Below are 19,109 nucleotides of genomic sequence, written 5' to 3' on the forward strand. Positions count from 1 at the left end.
GCTTTCCCTAACTTGAACTTGAACTTGGAGTTTGTGGCAATGCCAACTGGCAAGCTGCTCTGGAAAACTTCTCCATCTTCCCATATCTCTCCATCTATACATGTTGGGCTTTTGTAAGCAGCCCCCCTCCCCCATCTCATGGTACAACAGGGGCTTCAAACCCCCCCCGCCCCTTTTCCTTTTAAGGGCTGCACCCACGGCATATAGAAGTTCCCCGGGCTAGGGGTGGAATCAGAGCTGTAGCTGCTGGTTTACACCACAGCCACAGCAATGCCAGACCTGAGCTGCATCTGCAACCTACACTGCAGCTCGTGGCAATGCTGGATCTTTAACCCATTTAGTGAGGCCAGGGACTGAACCTGTATCCTTGTGGATACTAGTCAGGTTCTTAACCCACTGAACCACAACAAGAACTCCTGAAAAGCCTGTTTCGATGGGTCCTATGCTGTCCCCTTGCTACAGAGATGCAGAGTCCTTTGCCTAAGGTCACCCGGTTAGAGAGTGTCAGGCTGGAACCAGGACCCAAAGAAGAACCACACTTGTAACCGCTGTGCCCTAGAGTATCTTGTCTCGAGCCAACAAGGGACTCGAGGGACTCCAAGATTGCCAGGACCGTCAGAACTGACAACCCACCAAAGAAACCAACATGAACAAGTTGTGCGCCAGTCTCCTTTGCTATCACTCTCTTTGGTCCTGGTGGAATGTGGGTTGTCATGGTGATGGGAGGAGACACAGGAGCTACTGAGATAAAGGAAGTTCCAAGGGCCTGAGAAATCATGTTTCTCTGAGGGCAAACTTCTTCAAAACTGGCCGGGCTTGTTTTCTTCCTATCACCTGGGACCCTCAAGGGACACAGCTATGGGGAAGGTGGACGCTGGTACCCACAGCAACAGCCCCCCGGCCTCCACTGACGGCTGCCAGCCTGCACACTCACCTCTGCCGCTGCAGGGAGGAAGTCCTCTCGGGGACGTAGCTGGCTCCCCCGTGATGGCTGTCCCCACTTCCCCCGCTGCCTCCCCGGGCCCAGGGCAGAGCGCCACCAGCTGCAGAGGCGCCCCCGAACTGCTGAAGCTTGGAGCTGAGTTCACTGATGATGCTGGCTTTTACTGTGGCCAAGGCTGAGGCCTGAGGCTGGGTTAGGGGCCCGGGCAGGGGTGGTGGCGGTGGGCCCGGGCCCTCCTCCCAGGGCAGCAGCTTCCGAGGCAGGGAGGAGGCGGACGGCAAGGGCACCGGTGGGCCTTCTGGCTCTACAGCCACTGGCCCCCCAGCCACGCCTGCCGTCGAGGGTCCTGGGCAACCACTCAGGGCCAGCAGCCCATCCGTTCCAGCCCCTGTCACCGAGATGGTGGGGCTAGTGGGAGTGACTGGGTCTCGCAGTCCCCCACTGGGGCCTGGCCGCAGCCCTCCACTGGCCCCAAGCGCCCGGCCCCGGAGCTTTGAGGGTGTCATGAGCTGCGGGGGGTATGGTGGGCCAGGAGTGACACTCCCCCCGAAGGCCTGGCCATCCAGGTAGGCCACATATGTGTCCAGAAGCTCCGGCCCGCTGGCCACACTGGCGCCACCGCCGCCGACACCACCCCCTCCCCCTGCACTGCCCCCGCCCTCGGCAGACAGGCTGCTGAGCGTGGATGCACTGCTGATGGTCTCCAGGGGGTGGTCACTGCTGCTTCGACTGTCCACCTCCTCGATGCCAGAATCCGTGCCGGGAGGAGGGTCTGGGCCAGGCTGTGGGGCAGGGGGCGCTGGGGCAGCTGGGGCTGGTGGACCTGGCGGAGGGGGGTCCCCGGGAGCTGCGGGGGCCCCCTGGGTCAACGTCGCCACCTCGCTGTCATAGGAAGTCAGGCTGGAGGCGGTGGAGTCCAGGGTGGGAGGGGCGGCGGCCACCGCAGGGGGCGGCACCGGGGGCAACGGGGTGGTCGGAGTGGGGGGGTCCGGCAGAGGGAGGGGAGGCCCGGGCGTCAGGGGTGACTCTGGCTTCTCGAAGCTGTTGGAGAACTCCAGAGGTGGGGGCAGCGGTTCCACAAAGAGGAACTCCCCGTCCTCCACGTCCACCGAGGGGGCGGGCGGCGGCAGGACTAGCAGAGGAAGCCCATTCTCTTCACTGCCCCGCGGGGAGGTCGGCGAGGGGGGCACCGACCGGCGTGGGCTGGGCGGCGGGACCCCGGGCCCGTCCTCCGCGGGCGGTCCCCTCCCACCCGCCCCGCTGGCCCGGGGCTGGCAGTTCTCGAGGAACCGCACGTGGAGGGGCAGCCGCTCCGGCTCCTCCGGGGCTCCGGACCGCCAAGGCTTGCTCACCCCGGCGTGCGGGGGCGGGGGCTCGGGCCCCAGCTGCAGCAGGAGGGGCCCGACCCCGGGAGCGGTGGGCGGCAGGCGGTGCAGCAGGGAGCGCCGGGCGGCTGGCGGGCTGGCCGGAAGGGACTTCTCCTGGCTGCCCAGGCCTGCCCGGTACCCCAGCTCGCGGCGGGCCGGGTCGGGGGGTGAGGCCCCCCAGAGACGCAGCACCGGCTCGTGATGGGCGTGGGGCGAGTGGTGGTGCGGGGTGGGCGGCGGGGCCTCGTAGCGGGGCGACGGGGGCCTGGGAGGGGGCTGGGGGGCCCCGCCGCCCTCCGAGGACTCCTTCAGCGCCCGCTCGCGGGCGGCCAGGGCCAGCCCGAGCGGGGAGGCTGGGTCCAGGGCCTTGCCGGTTAGCGGGTGGACCAGGGGTCGCGGCGGCAGGAAGCTGGTGAAGGCGCTGCTGCTCCCGCTGCTCCCGTAGGCGCGGCTGCCGGCTGCGTAGCCCCCGTAGGCGCTGCCGCCCCCGGCGCCTGCGGACTCCAGCCGGAGGTAGGGCTCGGCGGAAAACATGCCCTCGTCGATGGATTTGGAGTGGCGCAGTCGGGGGCCCGGGGGCGCCCCGGGGCCTAGCGAGCTGTCGCCGCCGTCCTCGTCCCCTGCGTCGGTGGACAGGAAGAGCGTGGACCGCCGGCGGGCTTCGTTCTGCCAGCCCCCTTCTCTCCGAGCCGCCCCCACCAGGGCCGCTCCGAACTGGCTGGTGAAATCGAGGGTGGCTGGGCCGCTGGGCGAGGCGGGGGTGGGCACGGGCGAGGGGACGGAGGCACGGGCGACACGGCCGGGGCGGGGCTCGACGTGGAGGAGCCGCCGCCACCGCCCCCGCCCGCGGTCTCGGGCTGGGTCGGGGGCTCTGCCTCGGTGCTGCTGCCCTGGCTGCTGCGGCCGCTGCTACTGGTGGATGGAGCCTTGATGATGATGGTAGGGATGGGGATGGAGTTTTTCTCCGACGGGGCGGCCGCGGCCGGGGGCGGCTGCGGGGACGCCGGAGACGTGGGCGAGGGGGCGGGCGGGAGGCCGCCGCCCTTCTGGGGCTCTCCTTCGACTTTGGTCTGCTTGACCAGCGGGCCCTTGCGCCCGCGCCCCGAGCGGGCTGGCACGTACATGGCCGCGCTGGCCGCCCGGGGAGGCAGCTGGAAGTAGCGCAGGGCCGGGGCCTGGGAGGAGCCGCTGCCCCCGGCCCCGCTGCCGTGGTGCGACGGCGACAGGGCCCCCGGGGTCGGGCTGGGCCCGCCGCCCCGCCAGCCTCGCAGGCTGGGCTGGGGCCCCAGAGCCAGTCGGGGTGGGGGGTCGTCGGGGGAGCCGCCGGTCTCCATCTCCGGGGGATGGGGGGGATGGGCGTGGTGGTGGTGCGGCTGGGGGGGCGGGGCGTGATGGTGGTGGTGGTGGGGCGGGTGGTGGTGGGCAGGGGGCAGAGGCCCGCTGTGGTACAAGCTCTTCTCCCGGCTCCCTACACGAGTGTCAGGAGGGGAGGGCCCATCAAAGGACGCCGGGGAAGAGGCAGGGAGGGGGCCACCTGAGCTGGGGTTGAAGGGCCCACCCCGGGGGGAGGGAGTGAGGCGGCCGGAGGAGGAGGGGGCTGGAGGTGTGCTGTAGGGCGGCTCTGGTGGGGACGTGGTGGGCGGCGGGGGGATGTCCTCCGAGCCAGGCACAGACAGGCTGCGGCTGAACTTCATGGCTGGGGGTGCTAGGTAGGGTCTATCATCTTCTGCCGCCCCTGAGAAGACACAGAGGATCCAGGAGCAGGGCAGGGGTGGGAGGGGGTGGTCTCCCTGTTACCCTATCCCCTAGAGCTACAGTAATAATAAGAAGAAGACGAATGGTGAGGATGATAATGAGGAGGACACCCGGTGTCTGTTAAGAACAGATTAGTCCAGAGCTTCCCCAGCTGTGGTAAATCCAAATCCACTTAATGCAGTAATACAGGTTGTGCACTGAACAACAGCAAACAGCAGAGGGAGCTAGAGGGGTGGGGCGAAATTCAGTTGAACTCCCTTCCCGGGCCAGGAGGGGGAGCCTTTTCCAATTTACCAAAAGGCATAGGGTGAGCAGAAGTGGCTTAAGCCAGACGAGGTACACTGTTTCTGTGCAGTTATACATTTCTTTTCAGATGCATGCAGAAAAGAAATGAAATTAGCGCATGAAACCTGCGATTTCAGAGACAGAACTGCTTCGAATGAGACATGTTTACAAGAGGGAGCTGATTCATAGGTAAGCAGGGTCCTGTAGATGGACAGGTAGTTGGTATTAGGCAAATGACACACACTAGGAGATGTAGGCACAGGAAGTTGGGGGGAAGCTAGATCCAAACAGCAAAACACCTTGGAGGGGTGAAGTTCTTTGCCAACTTAACTCCAGGCTCCTACATCCAAATGCCACATCCACTTGGAGGTCTCACTGGCATCTCAAACTCAGCAGGTTCAAATATGACCTCCTGATCTCCTACCATAGTCTCCTCAAGCTGCTAACCCAGTCCTACCTCAGGACTTTTGCACTGGCTGTTCCTGCTTCCTGGAATGCCCTACTTCCAGATATCCCCATGGTTCCCTGCTTCATCTCCAATTACTCTCATTCTACATTTTCTTTTTTTTCCCACAGCACTCATCAGAGTTAACATACTTCAAAATTTTCTTATTTCTTATCCTTATAATCTGTTGTCTGTCTTCCCCTGCTAGAAAGTAAGCTCCAGGAGGGCAGGGCCCCTTTAGTCTGTTCTGTTTCCTGACACGTTCCCAGCTGCCTCGCCTCACGAACAGTTGTGTCAATGAACACTTGTAGAAGGAATGCATGAGCGAATGAATGGATGGAGTCAGGTATGAGAAAGAACAAAGCAGAGTCTGCGGTGGGGGCTGTGACTTACTGCATCCAGGCAGGGGGATTGATGTCCCCATTTTCTAGATGCAGAGCCCTAGGCGCAGAGAAGGAAAGCCAGCTACCCTGGGTCACCAGCTGGTGTGGACCAGCACCGGGATTCAAACCCAGCTTTGCCCCGCAACAAAGCCTGAGTTCTGTGCCCACCTGGATGCAACTGTGGTCACGTGTGCAAGTCGAAAAGACCATTTCCAGCCTCCCTGGTATTCTCCGTAAGCGATCACCCTCCCAGCCTCCCCTTTCCCCACCGGCATCCCTTACACCCACGCCTGCAGGCGACATACCGATAGATTTTTGCCGGAGCATGAGCCCAGGGCCTGGGGGCAGGTAGGAAGGACGTTCATAACTCGGCTGAGAGCGGTGATGGGGATCAAAGCTCGACTTGGGTTGGCGGTCAGAGGAGGAGAGAGAAGAGAGAGCAGAGAAAGATCATGAAAAAACCATGGATTGCCTCTCCCCCCCCCCCGCCCCCACCCTCCTCCAGCCTCTGCAGGAAGGGAGAGGGGCGGGAAGGAGGTGGAAGGGAATTCTGGGGAAGGCAAAGGTTTCTCGGTCCGGACAGTGGCAGTGGGGAGAAAAAAGGCAGGTTCTCAACTGAGCCTGTTTGCTCGGCCTCCCATGCCTCACTAATCTGGGCACTTTTCTCCACTCTGGCTGTCACTGTCTAGGTCCAAGTTATCACCATCACTCACCGCAGCCTGGACGACTGCAGTGCCTTCTTCCCTTGTCTCGGCCTGCCACCCCTGTCCTGCCACCACTTTAAGGTCTGCTTTCCCAAGAGTCAGATTTTTCAAAAAGAAATTCAGATCACGCCAACGCCCGGCTTAAAAATCCTAAGGTCACATCCCACATGAGTCGAGGGGATCCGAACTCCCAACCCTGGTCTGTGAGGCCCCCTACTGTAGACGATGCCCGTGCCCACCCAGATTTCCTGGGCCAGGCTGCTGTGCCCATCCCCAGCCGCTGTGAGTGTCACTTGCTCTCGGATGCCCCCTGCTCTGAAGAATCGCCCTCCCCTAAAAGGAGGACTTCTGGGAAGAGCCTGTGGCCAACTGCTAGGAAGGTCTAAGGTAGGACTAACCCTGCCCCGTTAGTCACACTCCAGCGCTGCCTGAGGGGTCAGGCTGGAAGCAAACTCTAGTGGGGACCAGGTTCATGGACCTTCTCTGTAAGCCATCTGTTGCCCCCTTGCCCTTGCAGCTTCCCCCTTGGCAACTCATTGTCTCCAGCATCCTTATCTCAGGCTCCAAGTCTATGAAACCCCAACTAAGACACTGCATGGCCTGCCCAGACCTACTGCTTTCGCTCTGGTCCATCTGTTCTTGCTCCTCCAGTGCCCTGAGGTCCATCGCTGCCTTAGCGTACTTCCAAGTCCCGGCTCTTCTCTCCGCCACGTTTCTCCCTATCATCCACGGCTTCCTTTCCATCTTTCCATCCTCCACTCAAATAACCCTCCCCGTCACTCGCTCCTGCATCCACCATCCCGTTTTCTTCCTGGCACTGTCTCCATCTGAAACAATCTGCCTTACTTACTGTCTGTCTCCCCATCTACAATGTCAGCTCCCAGAAGGCACCACGGGTCGGTACACGGTCAAGGGCCCATGGTGTTTTTTGGTCCTTTTAGGGCTGGACCCAAGACATATGGAGGTCCCCAGGCTAGGGGTCCAATTGGAGCTGCAGCTGCCAGCCTACACCTCAGCTACAGCCACAGCAACACCAGATCTGAGCCGATCTACACCACAGCTCAGGCAACACTGGATCCTTAACCCACGGAGTGAGGCCAGGGATCGAACCTGTGTCCTCATGGATACTAGTTGGGTTCTTTACCTGCTGAGCTACAATGGGAACTCTGAGAGCCAACGGAATTTTTATTTCCTTTTTTGGCCGCCCCTTGGCATATGCAGTTCCTGGGCCAGGGATCAGATCTGAGCCAAAGTTACAATCTACACAGCAGCTCACAGCAGCACCAGATCCTTAACCCACTGTCCCAGTGCTCCCAAAATGCCACCAATCCCCTTGTGCCACAGCGGAAACTCCAAGGACCCATAATATTTTTTAGGGGAAATGTCTTCATTTCTTTTCAACTACAAAGGAAAAATGAATATAAGTCAGCCCAGATAACATTCAGCTTTGCAGCAATACAGTCATAAAACACTGATTTGTTTTTTTGGCCACACCCACAGCATGTGGACGTTCCTGGGCTGGGGTTCGAACCCACCACAGCAGCGACCCAAGCTGCTGCAGTAACAACGCCAGATCCTCAACCCGCTGCACCACAAGAGAACTCCAAACTTCAATTTTCAGCCTTTTTTTGGGGGGGGGGCTCATAAAGGCAAAAGTGCCAAAAAGGTCCCCTGAGGTTGTGGCGCAGCCTGCAGGGTAGTGACTTTTGTCAGTCTTGTTCACTGCTAGGTGTCTGGTCCCCAAACGGGCCTGATATTCTCTCAGCTCACATCAAATGAACAAGCCAGTATCAGGCACTGCAGACTCCCTTGCTTCTGCCAGGCAGGCCCACATGTCTCCCTTTTCTGTCTTTGAGACCGGAAGTGCAGAGATGCGTGAGTTCCCCAAATCTGGGCTGCGACCCTCACTGCCCTCGCCTCCCACCACATCCCCTCCTGCCCCGCTGCTGTCACCACTACCAGTTCTCTGAAGTGCCCGTGCTGTTGCTCACCTCAGAGCCTGAGCACCTGCTGTTCCCTCTGCCTGGAACACCCACTCCTTGTCCTGCCCCCCGCCCCCACCTGGCCACCGGCCACCCCCTTCCCCCCAGCAGCACCCACCCCACTGCCTAATCCTGTAGCCACTAGCCATTCAGATGTAAATGTCAATTAATGAAAGTAAATTAACATCCCCAATTCGCTTCCACCTCACAATGGCCACATTCCAAGCGTTCAGTTGTCACACGTGGCTGGTGGCTACAGGGCTGGACAGTGCAGATGGCGAACTCCGCCAACATCACAGAAAGCTCGAGGGGACCGCTATGCTCTAGATCCTTCCAGAGCCTGTGCGGCTCCTCTCCCTGCATGGACCTCCCTGGACTGAGACTATTTTGGTGTTTGTGTCATTCATTCATTCATTCATTCCACAGATCCTTACGGAGCACCTGGCCCACGCTAGCGACTGTTCTAGATGCTGCCGATGCGGCCATCGTCGAAACAGAAAAAGTCCGTGCCCACGGGAAGGGCAGGCGGCTGTGAACAAGTAACTGAATAAAACCCAGCATGAGTCAGATGGAGGCGAGCAACAGGACAGGCAGATGATACTTCAAAATAAGGCAGTTGGGGAGCTCCTGCTGTGGCACAAAGGGATCGGTGGCATCTTGGGAGGGCTGGCACGAAGGTTCGGTCACCAGCCTAGCACAGTGGGTTAAGGATCCGCTGTTGCCCCAGCTGCAGTTTAGGTCACAACTTCAGCTCAGATCTGATCCCTGGCCCAGGAACTCCATATGCCGTGGAGTGACCGAAACCAGAAAAATAAAATAAAATAAAATAAAATAAGATAAAAGGCAATCAAGGAAGACCTCGCTGTGAAGGTCTAACGTGAGCAAATTCCTGAAGGAAGGGTCCATGCATATAACCAGGGGAAGAGGATTCCAGGCAGAAGGAACAGCAAGTGCAAAGGTCCTGAGGCGGGAGCCAGACGGGTGTGTTCAACCACTCGTTTAGGAGCCTGTGTGTCTGGAGTGCGTGAGCCAGGGGCTGAGGGTGGAAGATGACATCAGACAGGTGGGAGCAGGGTGACACTGCATGGGAGCTGGTAGTTTCAGGTATCTCCTCCCCTGGGAAGGCTTCTTCCTGTTACTCTGCCTGCAACTTCCTCCACGTATCCCGGCTTAGAGTTATTACAATTATTTGCTTCCTTGCTTATTGCCTGTCTTCCTGGGCATGTAGCCCACCCAATACCTAGTCCATTTTTTTTTTTTTTTGTCTTTTGTCTTTTTAGGGCCGCACCTGCGGCATAAGGAAGTTCCCAGGCTATGGGTCAAATCGGAGCTGTAGCTGCTGGCCTATACCACAGCCACAGCTACGCCAGATCCAAGTCGCCTCTGTGACCTACACCACAGCTCATGGCAATGCCAGATCCTTAACCCACTGAGCGAGGCCAGGGATTGAACCCTCAACCTAATGGATGCTAGTCAGGTTTGCTAACCACTGAGCCACGGCAGGAACTCCTAGTCTATTCTTTGATAAGAAAACCCCGATCCTTTTATTTAACTACTGGAAATCCTTAACTGGTTGCAGTAGTTTGTAGGGAAAAAAACGCCCTGAAAACATCTGCTTCTCCTCTTCATTTTCAAAATGATTTTGGTTGTTTTGATTAGATATTTTGTGCTCTTTTTTTCGGGGGGGGGTCTCATCTGAACACAGCTTTTTCTGAACATAAAAATTTTCATCTAAAGATAGAATCCCATTTTTAATGAACTTAAAAGAAGTAGCAAAATCACTACTTTTTTTTTTTTATTCCTTTAGGAAATAGCTACTGCCAAAATGAAGTAGATGCTATTTCATCTTGTTATATAAGGGGAAATGTGGTTTGCAGAGGAATCGTTTCTTAATAAAGTTGGAGTCTTTTTTTTTTTTTTTTTCTTTTTTTTCCTTTTTAGGACTGCACTCGCAGCATATGGAAGTTCCCAGGCTAGGGGTCGATTCAGAGCTACAGTTGCTGGCCTACACCACAGCCACAGCCACAGCAACGTGGGATCTGAGACACATCTGCCACCAACACCACAGCTCACAGCAACACTGGATCCTTAACCCACTGAGTGAGGTCAGGGATTGAATACACATCCTCATGGATACTAGTCGGATTTGTTTCCGCTGAGCCACGATGGGAACTCTTAATGTTGGAGTTTCAAGGGATGTCAGCATTCATCTCTGCCTTCTATCCAGTTTCAAAATGGTTCTATTCCTTTCTATAAATCTAATGTCATTTGAAATCCTTAATAAAATTTGCATTTAATTTTATAAAATGTAAAAAAGAAGAAAAGAAAAAGAAAAACCCAATCTTATTTGGCACCTATTGAGAGACTACATTTCCCAGGCTCCCTTGTGGCTAAGTGTGACCTCAAATGCGTAAATGGAAGCGCTGTGTCTTATTCGTGGGAAGTCTCATTAGAGGGAATCTAAGAAGCAACAATGTGCCTGCCTTTGCACTTCTGCCTTTCCACGCTTCCTTGTTCCTGCTACCTGGAATGCTGGTGCAACAGCTAGAGCTTCAGCAGCCATTTTGGACTATGAGGTGATGCTGTGGCCAGGATGAGAAGGATCCTAGGTCTTCATGACCATGGAGGTTGCCACACCTGCCTGCGACTCCCTATTCCAGACTTCTTCAACATGACAAAGATATAAGCGTTTATCTTGTTCAAGCTACCATTATTTGGAGGTTTCTCGTACATACAGCAGAACCCAATTCTACAAAATACCCCCATCCTTAGAGAATATATGTTATCTAAGGGAAGTGACTTTGACTGCTCTACTCCTATACTCCCAGGGCTAAGCAGCATATCCAGCACATAGGAGGTGCTCAATAAATATAGGTAGAATGAAGGACACCCTGACAAGGTGGGGGGAGCACCCCAATGACAAAACCCCAGTGCTGTTCCTCTGAGAGTGACAAGGAGGGGTCTGAGTGACAGGAGAGGGGTCAGAATGACAGGAGAGGGGTTAGAGTGACAGAGAAAGAGTACCCCTAACTGAAGAGGCGGCACATCAGCACACGGGCAGAAGCCCTACCGAGCAGAAGACGATGGAGCAAATAATGGGCTAGCCTGGCACAAGAGGAGAGGTCAGACTAACTAACAGAGGAGCCATAACAGCATCCGAGGAGGCTAGGAGTGACCGCTTGAGGGGCGGACCAACCCAAGGTGGGACAGGCTGACATCGATCACCAAAGGGGCAGGGAGCGTCCGCTCCTACTCAGAGGGGACAGCCAATCAGAGTGCAGAGAAAGAGGGGGACGGCTGGGGGGAGGAGCGGCAGAGAGAGCCAACAATAAGAGGGGGACAGACCCCAAGAGGGAGAAGGGAAGGGAAATGACCACCGGCTTCCCGGACATGGAGACAAGGGAGGCCCCGCAAGACCTCAGATGAGTTCCGTTTCTAGGAGATGGGGGCGGGCAGCTGGCTTCATGATTGGCCAGTGTGTGGGCCTATCTGGGGGTCTCTTTGGAGCTCAGATGGCAGCAAGGTCCGTGTGGGACAGCATCCTGTCTGTCCTGCAACGGAGGCTCATGCAGGGAGGGGCTGGCACCCTGGGTACCCATGCACTTGTTGAATCCATGAAACCAGGACTCGCTCTCATCTGTTCCTGGAGACTCAGTACCGGGCCTGATATATTGTCCCGGGGTCTCTGGGGCACAGGCCAGGCTCACGGGCGAGTCATCGTGGGGTCTGCGGTTTGTTATTTTATGGCCCGGGGGGCTCGCCATCTCCTGAGAGCCTGCTGGGCTGGAAGATGACGTCATTCGATCCTCCTGAGAACCAGCAAGATTGGCTTTAGCCCCATTTTACAGAGCAGGAAACTGAGGCACAGAGAAATTAAAAAGCTTGGGCCAAGTGACACAGTAAGTTAGAGGATGGGCTTTGAAGGCAGGTCTGCCTGGCTCTACTGCCCAATCACTTTTCTTTGGACAGGTCCTTTTTAAAAACTTTTAATTTTTTTTTTTTTTTTTGGCTTTTTAGGGCCACACCCGTGGCATATGGAGGTTCCCAGGCTAGAGGTCAAATAGGAGCTACAGCTGCCAGCCTACACCACAGCCACAGCAATGCCAGATCTGAGCCTTGTCTGTAACCCACACCACAACTCAGGGCAACGCCAGATCCTTAGCCCACAGAGTGGGGCCAGGCATTGAACCCAGCGTCCTCACGGACACTAGTTAGGTTGGTTACTGCCGCACCACAACAGGAACTCCTAAAATTTTTATTGTTATTACTTTTTTCTTTTTAGGGCTGTACCTGTGGCATATGGAAGCTCCTAGGCTAGGGGTAGAATCAGGGTTGCAGCTGCTGGCCCACACCACAGCCACAGCAATGCCAGATCTGACCTGCATCCGTGACCCACATGGCGGCTCAGGGCAACAGCAGATCCTTAACCCACTGAGCTAGGCCAGGGATTGAACTCTGGTCCTCATGGATACTAGCCAGGTTCATTCCCACTGAGCCACAATGGGAACGTCCTTTTTTTTTTTTTTTTTAATTGAAGTAGAGTTGATTTACAGTGTTGTGCGAGTTTCAAGTATATAGCAGAGTGATTCATATATATATATATACATACATATTTTTTTCAGATTATTTTCCATTATAGGTTATTATCAGATACTGCATACAGATCCCTGTGCTAAACAGTAGGTTCTTGTTGTTTATCTCTTTGTGTACAGTAGTGCATATCTGTTAATCCCAGAGCTTCTAATTTATTCCTCCCCCGACCTGCACTGTTGATCCCTACACTGACCCTGGGGGGAGGTGGGCATGGAAGATGACCTAACAGGTCCAGAGACTGCAAATTCCTCGAGAAGCCAAGGACAGGTGAGGGCCTACTGTGTGCAGGGCGCTCTGCCAAACCCTGAGAAACGGCCAAGAACCTCTGCCTCTAAACTGAAATTTTCGGTCCAGCTATGAAATGTGCCACCTGCACTTGGCTGTGGGAGAAGTACTAGATCTTCTAGAGCAGGTGGGCGAAACCTTGGGAAGCTGTGGATAGACTTGGAGGGGGGCGCTGTGCACGGGGATGGGGAAAAAACTACATCTTTATTTATTTATTAATTTGGCCACACCCACGGCCTGTGGAAGTTCTGGGCCAGGGATCAAACCTGAGTCACAGCAGCTACCAGAGCCACAGTGGTGACAACGCTGGATCCTTCACCCAGTGTGCCACCCAGTAATTCCGACTTCATTTTAATTTTTGTTCCAGGGGCCTGTGACCTAAGTTCACCCACTCCCGAGAGCGGACCTCTTCATTGGGGCTCGCGCTGCCCTCGCAGTGCTCCCCAGGGGTGAGTACCTGATTCTCGTGGATGATGCTATTTATTTTGTGCGTTTTTAAGCATCAATCTAGGGGCTGCGCCAGCCTGCCAAAGGGGTCCGAGGTCCTCCCAAAGCCAAAGCACCCCAGCTTTAAAGTAAATGGCCCCTTGGCCCCCCGGTGGTGGGTGTGTCCTATAAAAAGAGGGGGTTGGAGGGCGGAGTCTGAGAGCAGGGCCTGGGCAAAGAAGAAGGAAGTGCTGAGAGAGGTACAAGGATGGGGGGTGGGGGTGCTGGCAGGGCCGGTGGGGGACGTGTCCCCATGAAGGGGCACAGCCCAGTGAGGAGGGCACCCAGGGAAGGACCCGCAGGTTCCCACCAGAAGAGCCAGTCCAGTGGCTGGACCATGGACCCAGCTGCCTGACTGCCTGGGGCTGAAACCCCAGCTTCCTCTCTGAGCCTCAGTTCCCTTCTGTAGAACCACAGAGCGTACCTCACAGGATGATTCGAAGGAATGAATGAGATAATCTGCGTAAAAACACAGTGTCAAATATGTGATCAACACCCACTGCAGGTGAGCAGGCAGAGCGGAGACAGAGGTGATAACTGATGTTTTAATAACTACCACCTGTCGAGTGTCTATTATTATGTGCTGGGCCTGTGCCAGGCAGCGCCATCCATGTCATCATCTTACCCTCCCGGACACCCTTGAGGTGGGATGAGATGGCCAGAAAGAGGTAGGACGGGAGAGGGCGCAGGTGAGGAGGAGGGATGGAGAATGGAGGGAGGTGAGAGAGGTGGGATCTGGGGGAGGAAGGAGGAGAGAGGGTGGGCAGAGAGGAAAGGGGGCCCCCAGAATGGGGAGAAAGTAGGGGACCCCAGGGAGGGTGTTGCCCTTTCGGGACGGACCTTAAACACAGTGGAGTCAGGAAGGGTTGGCGGGGAGGGAGAAAGACTCCAGGGGGGCGTCTGTGCCCTCAAGCTTCCTTCCCCTAAGGCCCCCAGGTCCGCAGACCAGACCGCCTACCTCAGTGGCAAAGAAACCTTTGGGTCGGTGTTTGCCCAGGGACGCGAGGCCACCAGGCCCCGGACTCTCACTTGCACTGATGGTCTGCTGAGCTGCGGCCAAAATTTCATCCAGTTTGTCTAGACGGGAGGCAGAAGAGGGATGGAGAGACAGCGAAATGAAGTTGGCTTTGGCCTGGCACACAGACAGAGCTGCCGAAGCCCACTGAGATCCCGTATGAACCAGCAAAGGGCACCCCTTCCCCTATCCCAGTGGGCAGCCCTGCTGGGAGACAAAATCTTCAACCGGCAGGCAGGCAGCTATGGGAAGCGGCGAGGGTGGTGAGCAGGACAGCCATCGTGAGAGAGGGTGGAGGGGAGGCGGAAGGGAATGGGGTGAGCTGAAGACAGGGGTGGGAGCTCAGACTCGATGGCTGAGGTTGGTGTGGCGGTGTGAAAGTGACCTGTGCAGAGGTGGCCGAAGGGGCCGTGGGAGAGGGATGGAGCGAAGGCAGCACCCCAGGGGGCGTGGGGTGGGGCCCTGGGCGGCCAGGGCGGGGGGGGGGGGGGGCAGGGCTGGGCCATCTTACTGAGAGCCATCTGATACACGGTCCGCTTTTTCTCCATGCTGGGCACCGGCGGGGGCTGCTGCTCGTACTCTGTGGGCAAAGGAGGAGGATGAAGCCCAGGGGCGCCCCCGGGGGCTGGGCGGAGCGGGCTCGGCCGGCGGGCGTGGCCAGCGGGCGTGCGCAAGCGCAAATAGGGCAGTGAGGGGCCGGGATGGGGAGGGGCGAGTCCGCCGGCGGGATCGGGACGGGGGCCCTCCCTCCAGTCCTGTGCCCACTCACCACTCTTCTTCTTCCAGGGGGAGACTAGCCCGGGGGAGAGGCAGTAGAGGAGCCAAGAGTTAGGACTTCAGGGGAGGCGAGGGACCCCCTTTCTGGAATGCCCGCCTCCCTCAGGGCCCCAGGGTGGGGGCGGTCAGCTGCCCGACCCTACCCCGCCAGGGGAAACAGGACCCCCCAGGTCCACTCCGCCCTGTCTGGAGGGAGGGGCTCGCCTTGCTGTCTGTGAGTGGGGGGTGGGGCATCTGGTGGAGGAAGAGATGGCGAATGGGGGTGGGTTGAGGGGGACAGATGGAGAGGGGCTAGAAAGGAAGCAGAGACCCGCAGAGAAGGACATACAGACCCAGAGAGAGACCCCGACCGAGAAACAGATGTCAGAGGACAAAGGAAAGTCAACTCTCGGCGCCCTTTCCCAGACACACACACACACACACACACCCGCAGGCCAGAGAGATTCTGACCCATGGACTGGGGACAGGATGAGGACAAGGACCCCTGGTCACTAACAACACTAACAAACTCAAGGGACGGTCCAGCCCCCCTGTGCCCCTCTCCCTCTGCTGCACCCAGCCCCCAGCAGCCCCACGGGCTCACCCATCTCCTCCAGCTCTGAGGTCATGGACTTGGAACGCAGGGAGACGGCTGGGGGCGGCAGCCGCTTAGCCTGCTGGGGTGCTGAAAACACGACAGTGGGGATCCGGCGTCAGTACCATGGAAAGAAACCCCACGACCTCCCCACCCCCACCGCGGCAGTGCTCCCATAGCTGGAGAAGCTGCCACCAGCATGCTGAGCGTGCTGAGCCCTGCTTCGGTCCCCAGATCAGAGGCTTATGAACCAGCAGGCCAGGGAAGGGAAGGCAGCTGGTGGTGGTAGGGACCATTGGGACATCAGGTCCCGAGTGTCTTAGTCTAGGCGTTGGGTGGGGGCGGGCCTGGCCACGCAGGTGAGGAGAGGAGCACCTTTCTTATGAACCGCCTCATCCATGTCCGGGTGCCTGGTAACCATCACCACCTTGACCATCAGCGTGTTGCCCCCTTGACGGATCATGTTCACCACCTGTCGGTGGCCGACCTTCACCACATTTTGCCCATTCACCTGCGGCACAGACACCCCCAAACCACACCACATAGGTGAGCAGAGGGATGTTTTCCACCTCTGAGTCCCCATCGAAGTGGCCGCCTCCTGCCCTGCCCTGTCTGGGGCACCATCAGCCCCTCTTCTCTTCCTCTGACCGCCCCCCTTGCAAGCCTCCACCCTTCCATTCCTGTAACTCTCCCAGCCTCAGGGATGGGAAGGGGCTGGGCCCATGCCGTTTGCCTTTCTCCCTCCTTGTCCTCCAGCACTGTGTGTGTGTGTGCGCACACGCACGCGCGCGGGCATGCGCCCTGTCATCTTGGATGCTTCTGAAAGGCTTTCACATGGAATCACTGAAGAAAGCAGAGGCTGGCTGGCGTGGGGGCGGGGGGGACCAGGGGGTGGCCCAGGGGACTGGGAAGATTGGTACCAAAAGAGAACCTGGATTTGGGCAGCCACATCCTGGCATGGCTCACAAGGGGTCTGGTGATTTGCCACCAGGGTTCCAGGGGAGAGCGCAGGGTCCGTGGAAGATGGGCCAGAGGCTGGGTCTTTGGGGCTGGGGGCCAGGACTCACCTCGATGAGGAAGTCTCCCATTCGCAGTCCGGCTCGCCATGCCACACCACCCTCGTCCACCGACTCCAGATACTGCAGCGCCGGGAAGGCCGGGGTGGGGGTGAACTCCTCGATGGGGGTCTGCGCTGCAGATGGGGAGGAGCCGGCGGGGTCGGAGGGGAGGGGGTGGAGAGGCCGAGCAGGGGATGGGGCTCAGACCCAAGTCACGGAGGCCTCACCGTAGCTGAGGGACCAGCACCCAGGGGGTGGGGTAGGTGGGTGGGCTGGGGTCCCTTCCCCTGTCCATCCCCCGGGGGTCAGAGAGCCCTTCTCCCGTCCCCTCCCCAGCCAGCACTCACCCTTGGCCCCCCGGAGCACGAACCCAAACCCCTCACTGTCCTTCTTCTGCAGCAGAACTGTCTTCTCCTTAATGATGTAATCGCTGGCGGGGAGGGGGGGAGGGGCGGGGTGGGGCGGGTGGAAAAGGCATCGTGAGACACAGAGCCGGTGCCCCACCTGGTGACCTGAACCGGGGCTCCAGCACCGTTCACCCCACCTCCCAGGAGCTTCCTCCCCCACTCCACGTGCGTCTGCTCGCAGCAGCCCTGCCAGGCCTCCCCCTCGGAGCCCGGAGTGCTCGCTCTCCCACTCACTCTTGCCTCATTCATCCTTCGGTGAATCCATCCACCCGTCCATTCAGCAAGCAGTTACTGCACCAGGCACAGTACAGGGAGTGGAGAAGTAAGCCGCCAGGTCACCAGCCAGGCCGGCCAGAGTCCCTGCTAGCCACTTAACTACTGGTGACCTTGAACCCACCACTTGAACCTTCTGGGCCTCAGCGTCCTCATCCCTAATGAGGGACAATAACGGGGCCCACCTGATGGGGGCGCTGTGGGAGTCCTGTGTAGATTAGCATTGCAGCACATGCGCAGTAGGACTCGTTTGCCGTCTTTGGGTCCAGAGGACATAGGCACTTGGGTGATACCTCTCCCAGCTCCCTGCCTCTCTCTCATATGCTACAGTAACACCTCCCCAGGTCCCCGAGCACATTGTAACAGTGCTTATTCAGCACGGCCCAGTATGGTGGCCACCAGCTGCCTGGGGGTATTTATATGCAAATTAACCAGAACGGAAATAGCAAACATTCAGTTCTTCAGGCTCAGAAGCCATGTTGCCAAGCGCTCGCGGCAGCCCCACGCGGCTAGTGGCCACCACGCTGGACAGCACAGATACAGAACAGCCTCATCACGGCAGGAGATTTCAGCGGACCCCGTTGCCATCTATTCCTGGGGGGAACTCAAATGCACCTCCTCCCGCAGTCAGTAGATCCTAGCAAAACGCAGACTATGTGGACTATGTGGACGCTCCCCAGGAAGGTGACCAGAGCCCACGGGCATGTGGAGGTAATGCTCACGGACCCGGGAAGGTTCTGAAAAATTCAAACCTGCTCCAGGTATCTCAACATCCGCCCGGGGCTCCCTCAGCCAGCCCCCAAGCCCTGGATGCCCCCACATCAGGACTGCACGTCCATTCCGTGCCAGGCACCCAGGGTCCAGCGAGAATACCCAGACACCCTGGCTCCAGGGCCCGCAGAATACCCACAATCCCCCCACCCCCAGGGCCACCAGAACGCATGCCTTGCGGTGCCCAAAACGTCCTGCAGGCACAGCTGAAACCCAGCCACGCGCACAGGCAGACCCCCTCAGCGCACCCCAATAATATCCGCCACAGGCCCTAACACACTCCAATAATAGCCAGGCGTGCTCCCGGAGCCCTCCAATTACCTACCCCCACGGATTCAGCAAAACAGCCCTCCATGAATACTCCAGTATAGTTCAGCGACACCCCCACACAGCCCAGTATGCTCCAATAATAACTCCCCCTCACTCTGATCGCAGTCTATTCCCATACCACGCCTGCGAACACAAGCCAGCACACGCCAATAATACTTAATGTGCTCCTACTGTCTTTCCCACTCCACGCGCACAAGCACCCCTGGACACTCCCCTGACCCCCACGACTTCCAACTCCATCCATCTGTACCGTAGGGACAGTGTTCTGCGCATGCTCACACACTCGCGTGTGCCAGCCCTGCCCCCACCCCCTTAGGGCAACACAGGTGCCCAGCAGCACGCGGAGGCCCAGCCCACAACTGCCCTGGCTTCAAGTTCACAGTGGTCCAGGAAACACATCCGCACCGTGCCCACTGTGTCTTCCTGATCCCGTGGGCAAGCTGGGGATGAGCCACTTCTGGAGCTGGGTTAGAGGGGATGTTGGAAGAGAAGGCGGGAGGACGTTGAAATGGATGAGGGAGGGGAGGAGAGGGGAGAAAAGAGGCCAAGAAGGTTCCGAGAGCGAGTGGACAGGACTCACGGACACTGGTCGAGAGGTCAGAGCTGTGCGCTCCTGGCCATGCCCTCTGGGATGTCCTCGTCCCACCTCTTTCTCCACTGCATAACCTGACATCCT

General features: G+C 58.0%; 1 protein-coding gene and 1 long non-coding RNA gene across 4 annotated transcripts in view; one reads left to right on the top strand and one right to left on the bottom strand.

Annotated features, from left to right (window-relative positions):
- Positions 1-19,109, bottom strand: part of SHANK1 (SH3 and multiple ankyrin repeat domains 1) — a 44,210-nt gene that overhangs the window by 2,557 nt on the left and 22,544 nt on the right. Inside the window, 9 exon segments of the mRNA XM_003127374.5 lie at positions 935-3,089; positions 3,092-4,045; positions 5,484-5,580; positions 14,187-14,305; positions 14,755-14,823; positions 15,604-15,684; positions 15,970-16,105; positions 16,662-16,786; positions 17,000-17,082. Coding sequence (XP_003127422.3) covers positions 935-3,089; positions 3,092-4,045; positions 5,484-5,580; positions 14,187-14,305; positions 14,755-14,823; positions 15,604-15,684; positions 15,970-16,105; positions 16,662-16,786; positions 17,000-17,082 — 3,819 coding nt within the window.
- On the top strand, positions 3,164-6,930 carry LOC110261023. 3 transcript variants are annotated; one of them, XR_002344734.1, is made up of 4 exons: positions 3,164-3,249; positions 4,439-5,141; positions 5,227-5,411; positions 5,868-6,930. It is a non-coding gene; the product is annotated as an uncharacterized LOC110261023 (long non-coding RNA). The 3 variants fall into 3 exon arrangements; XR_002344733.1 differs by having other exon boundaries at positions 4,439-4,539; positions 5,004-5,411; XR_002344732.1 differs by having other exon boundaries at positions 4,439-5,411.

This window comes from Sus scrofa, chromosome 6 (assembly GCF_000003025.6).
Source record: "Sus scrofa isolate TJ Tabasco breed Duroc chromosome 6, Sscrofa11.1, whole genome shotgun sequence".
Lineage (NCBI taxonomy): Eukaryota > Metazoa > Chordata > Mammalia > Artiodactyla > Suidae > Sus > Sus scrofa.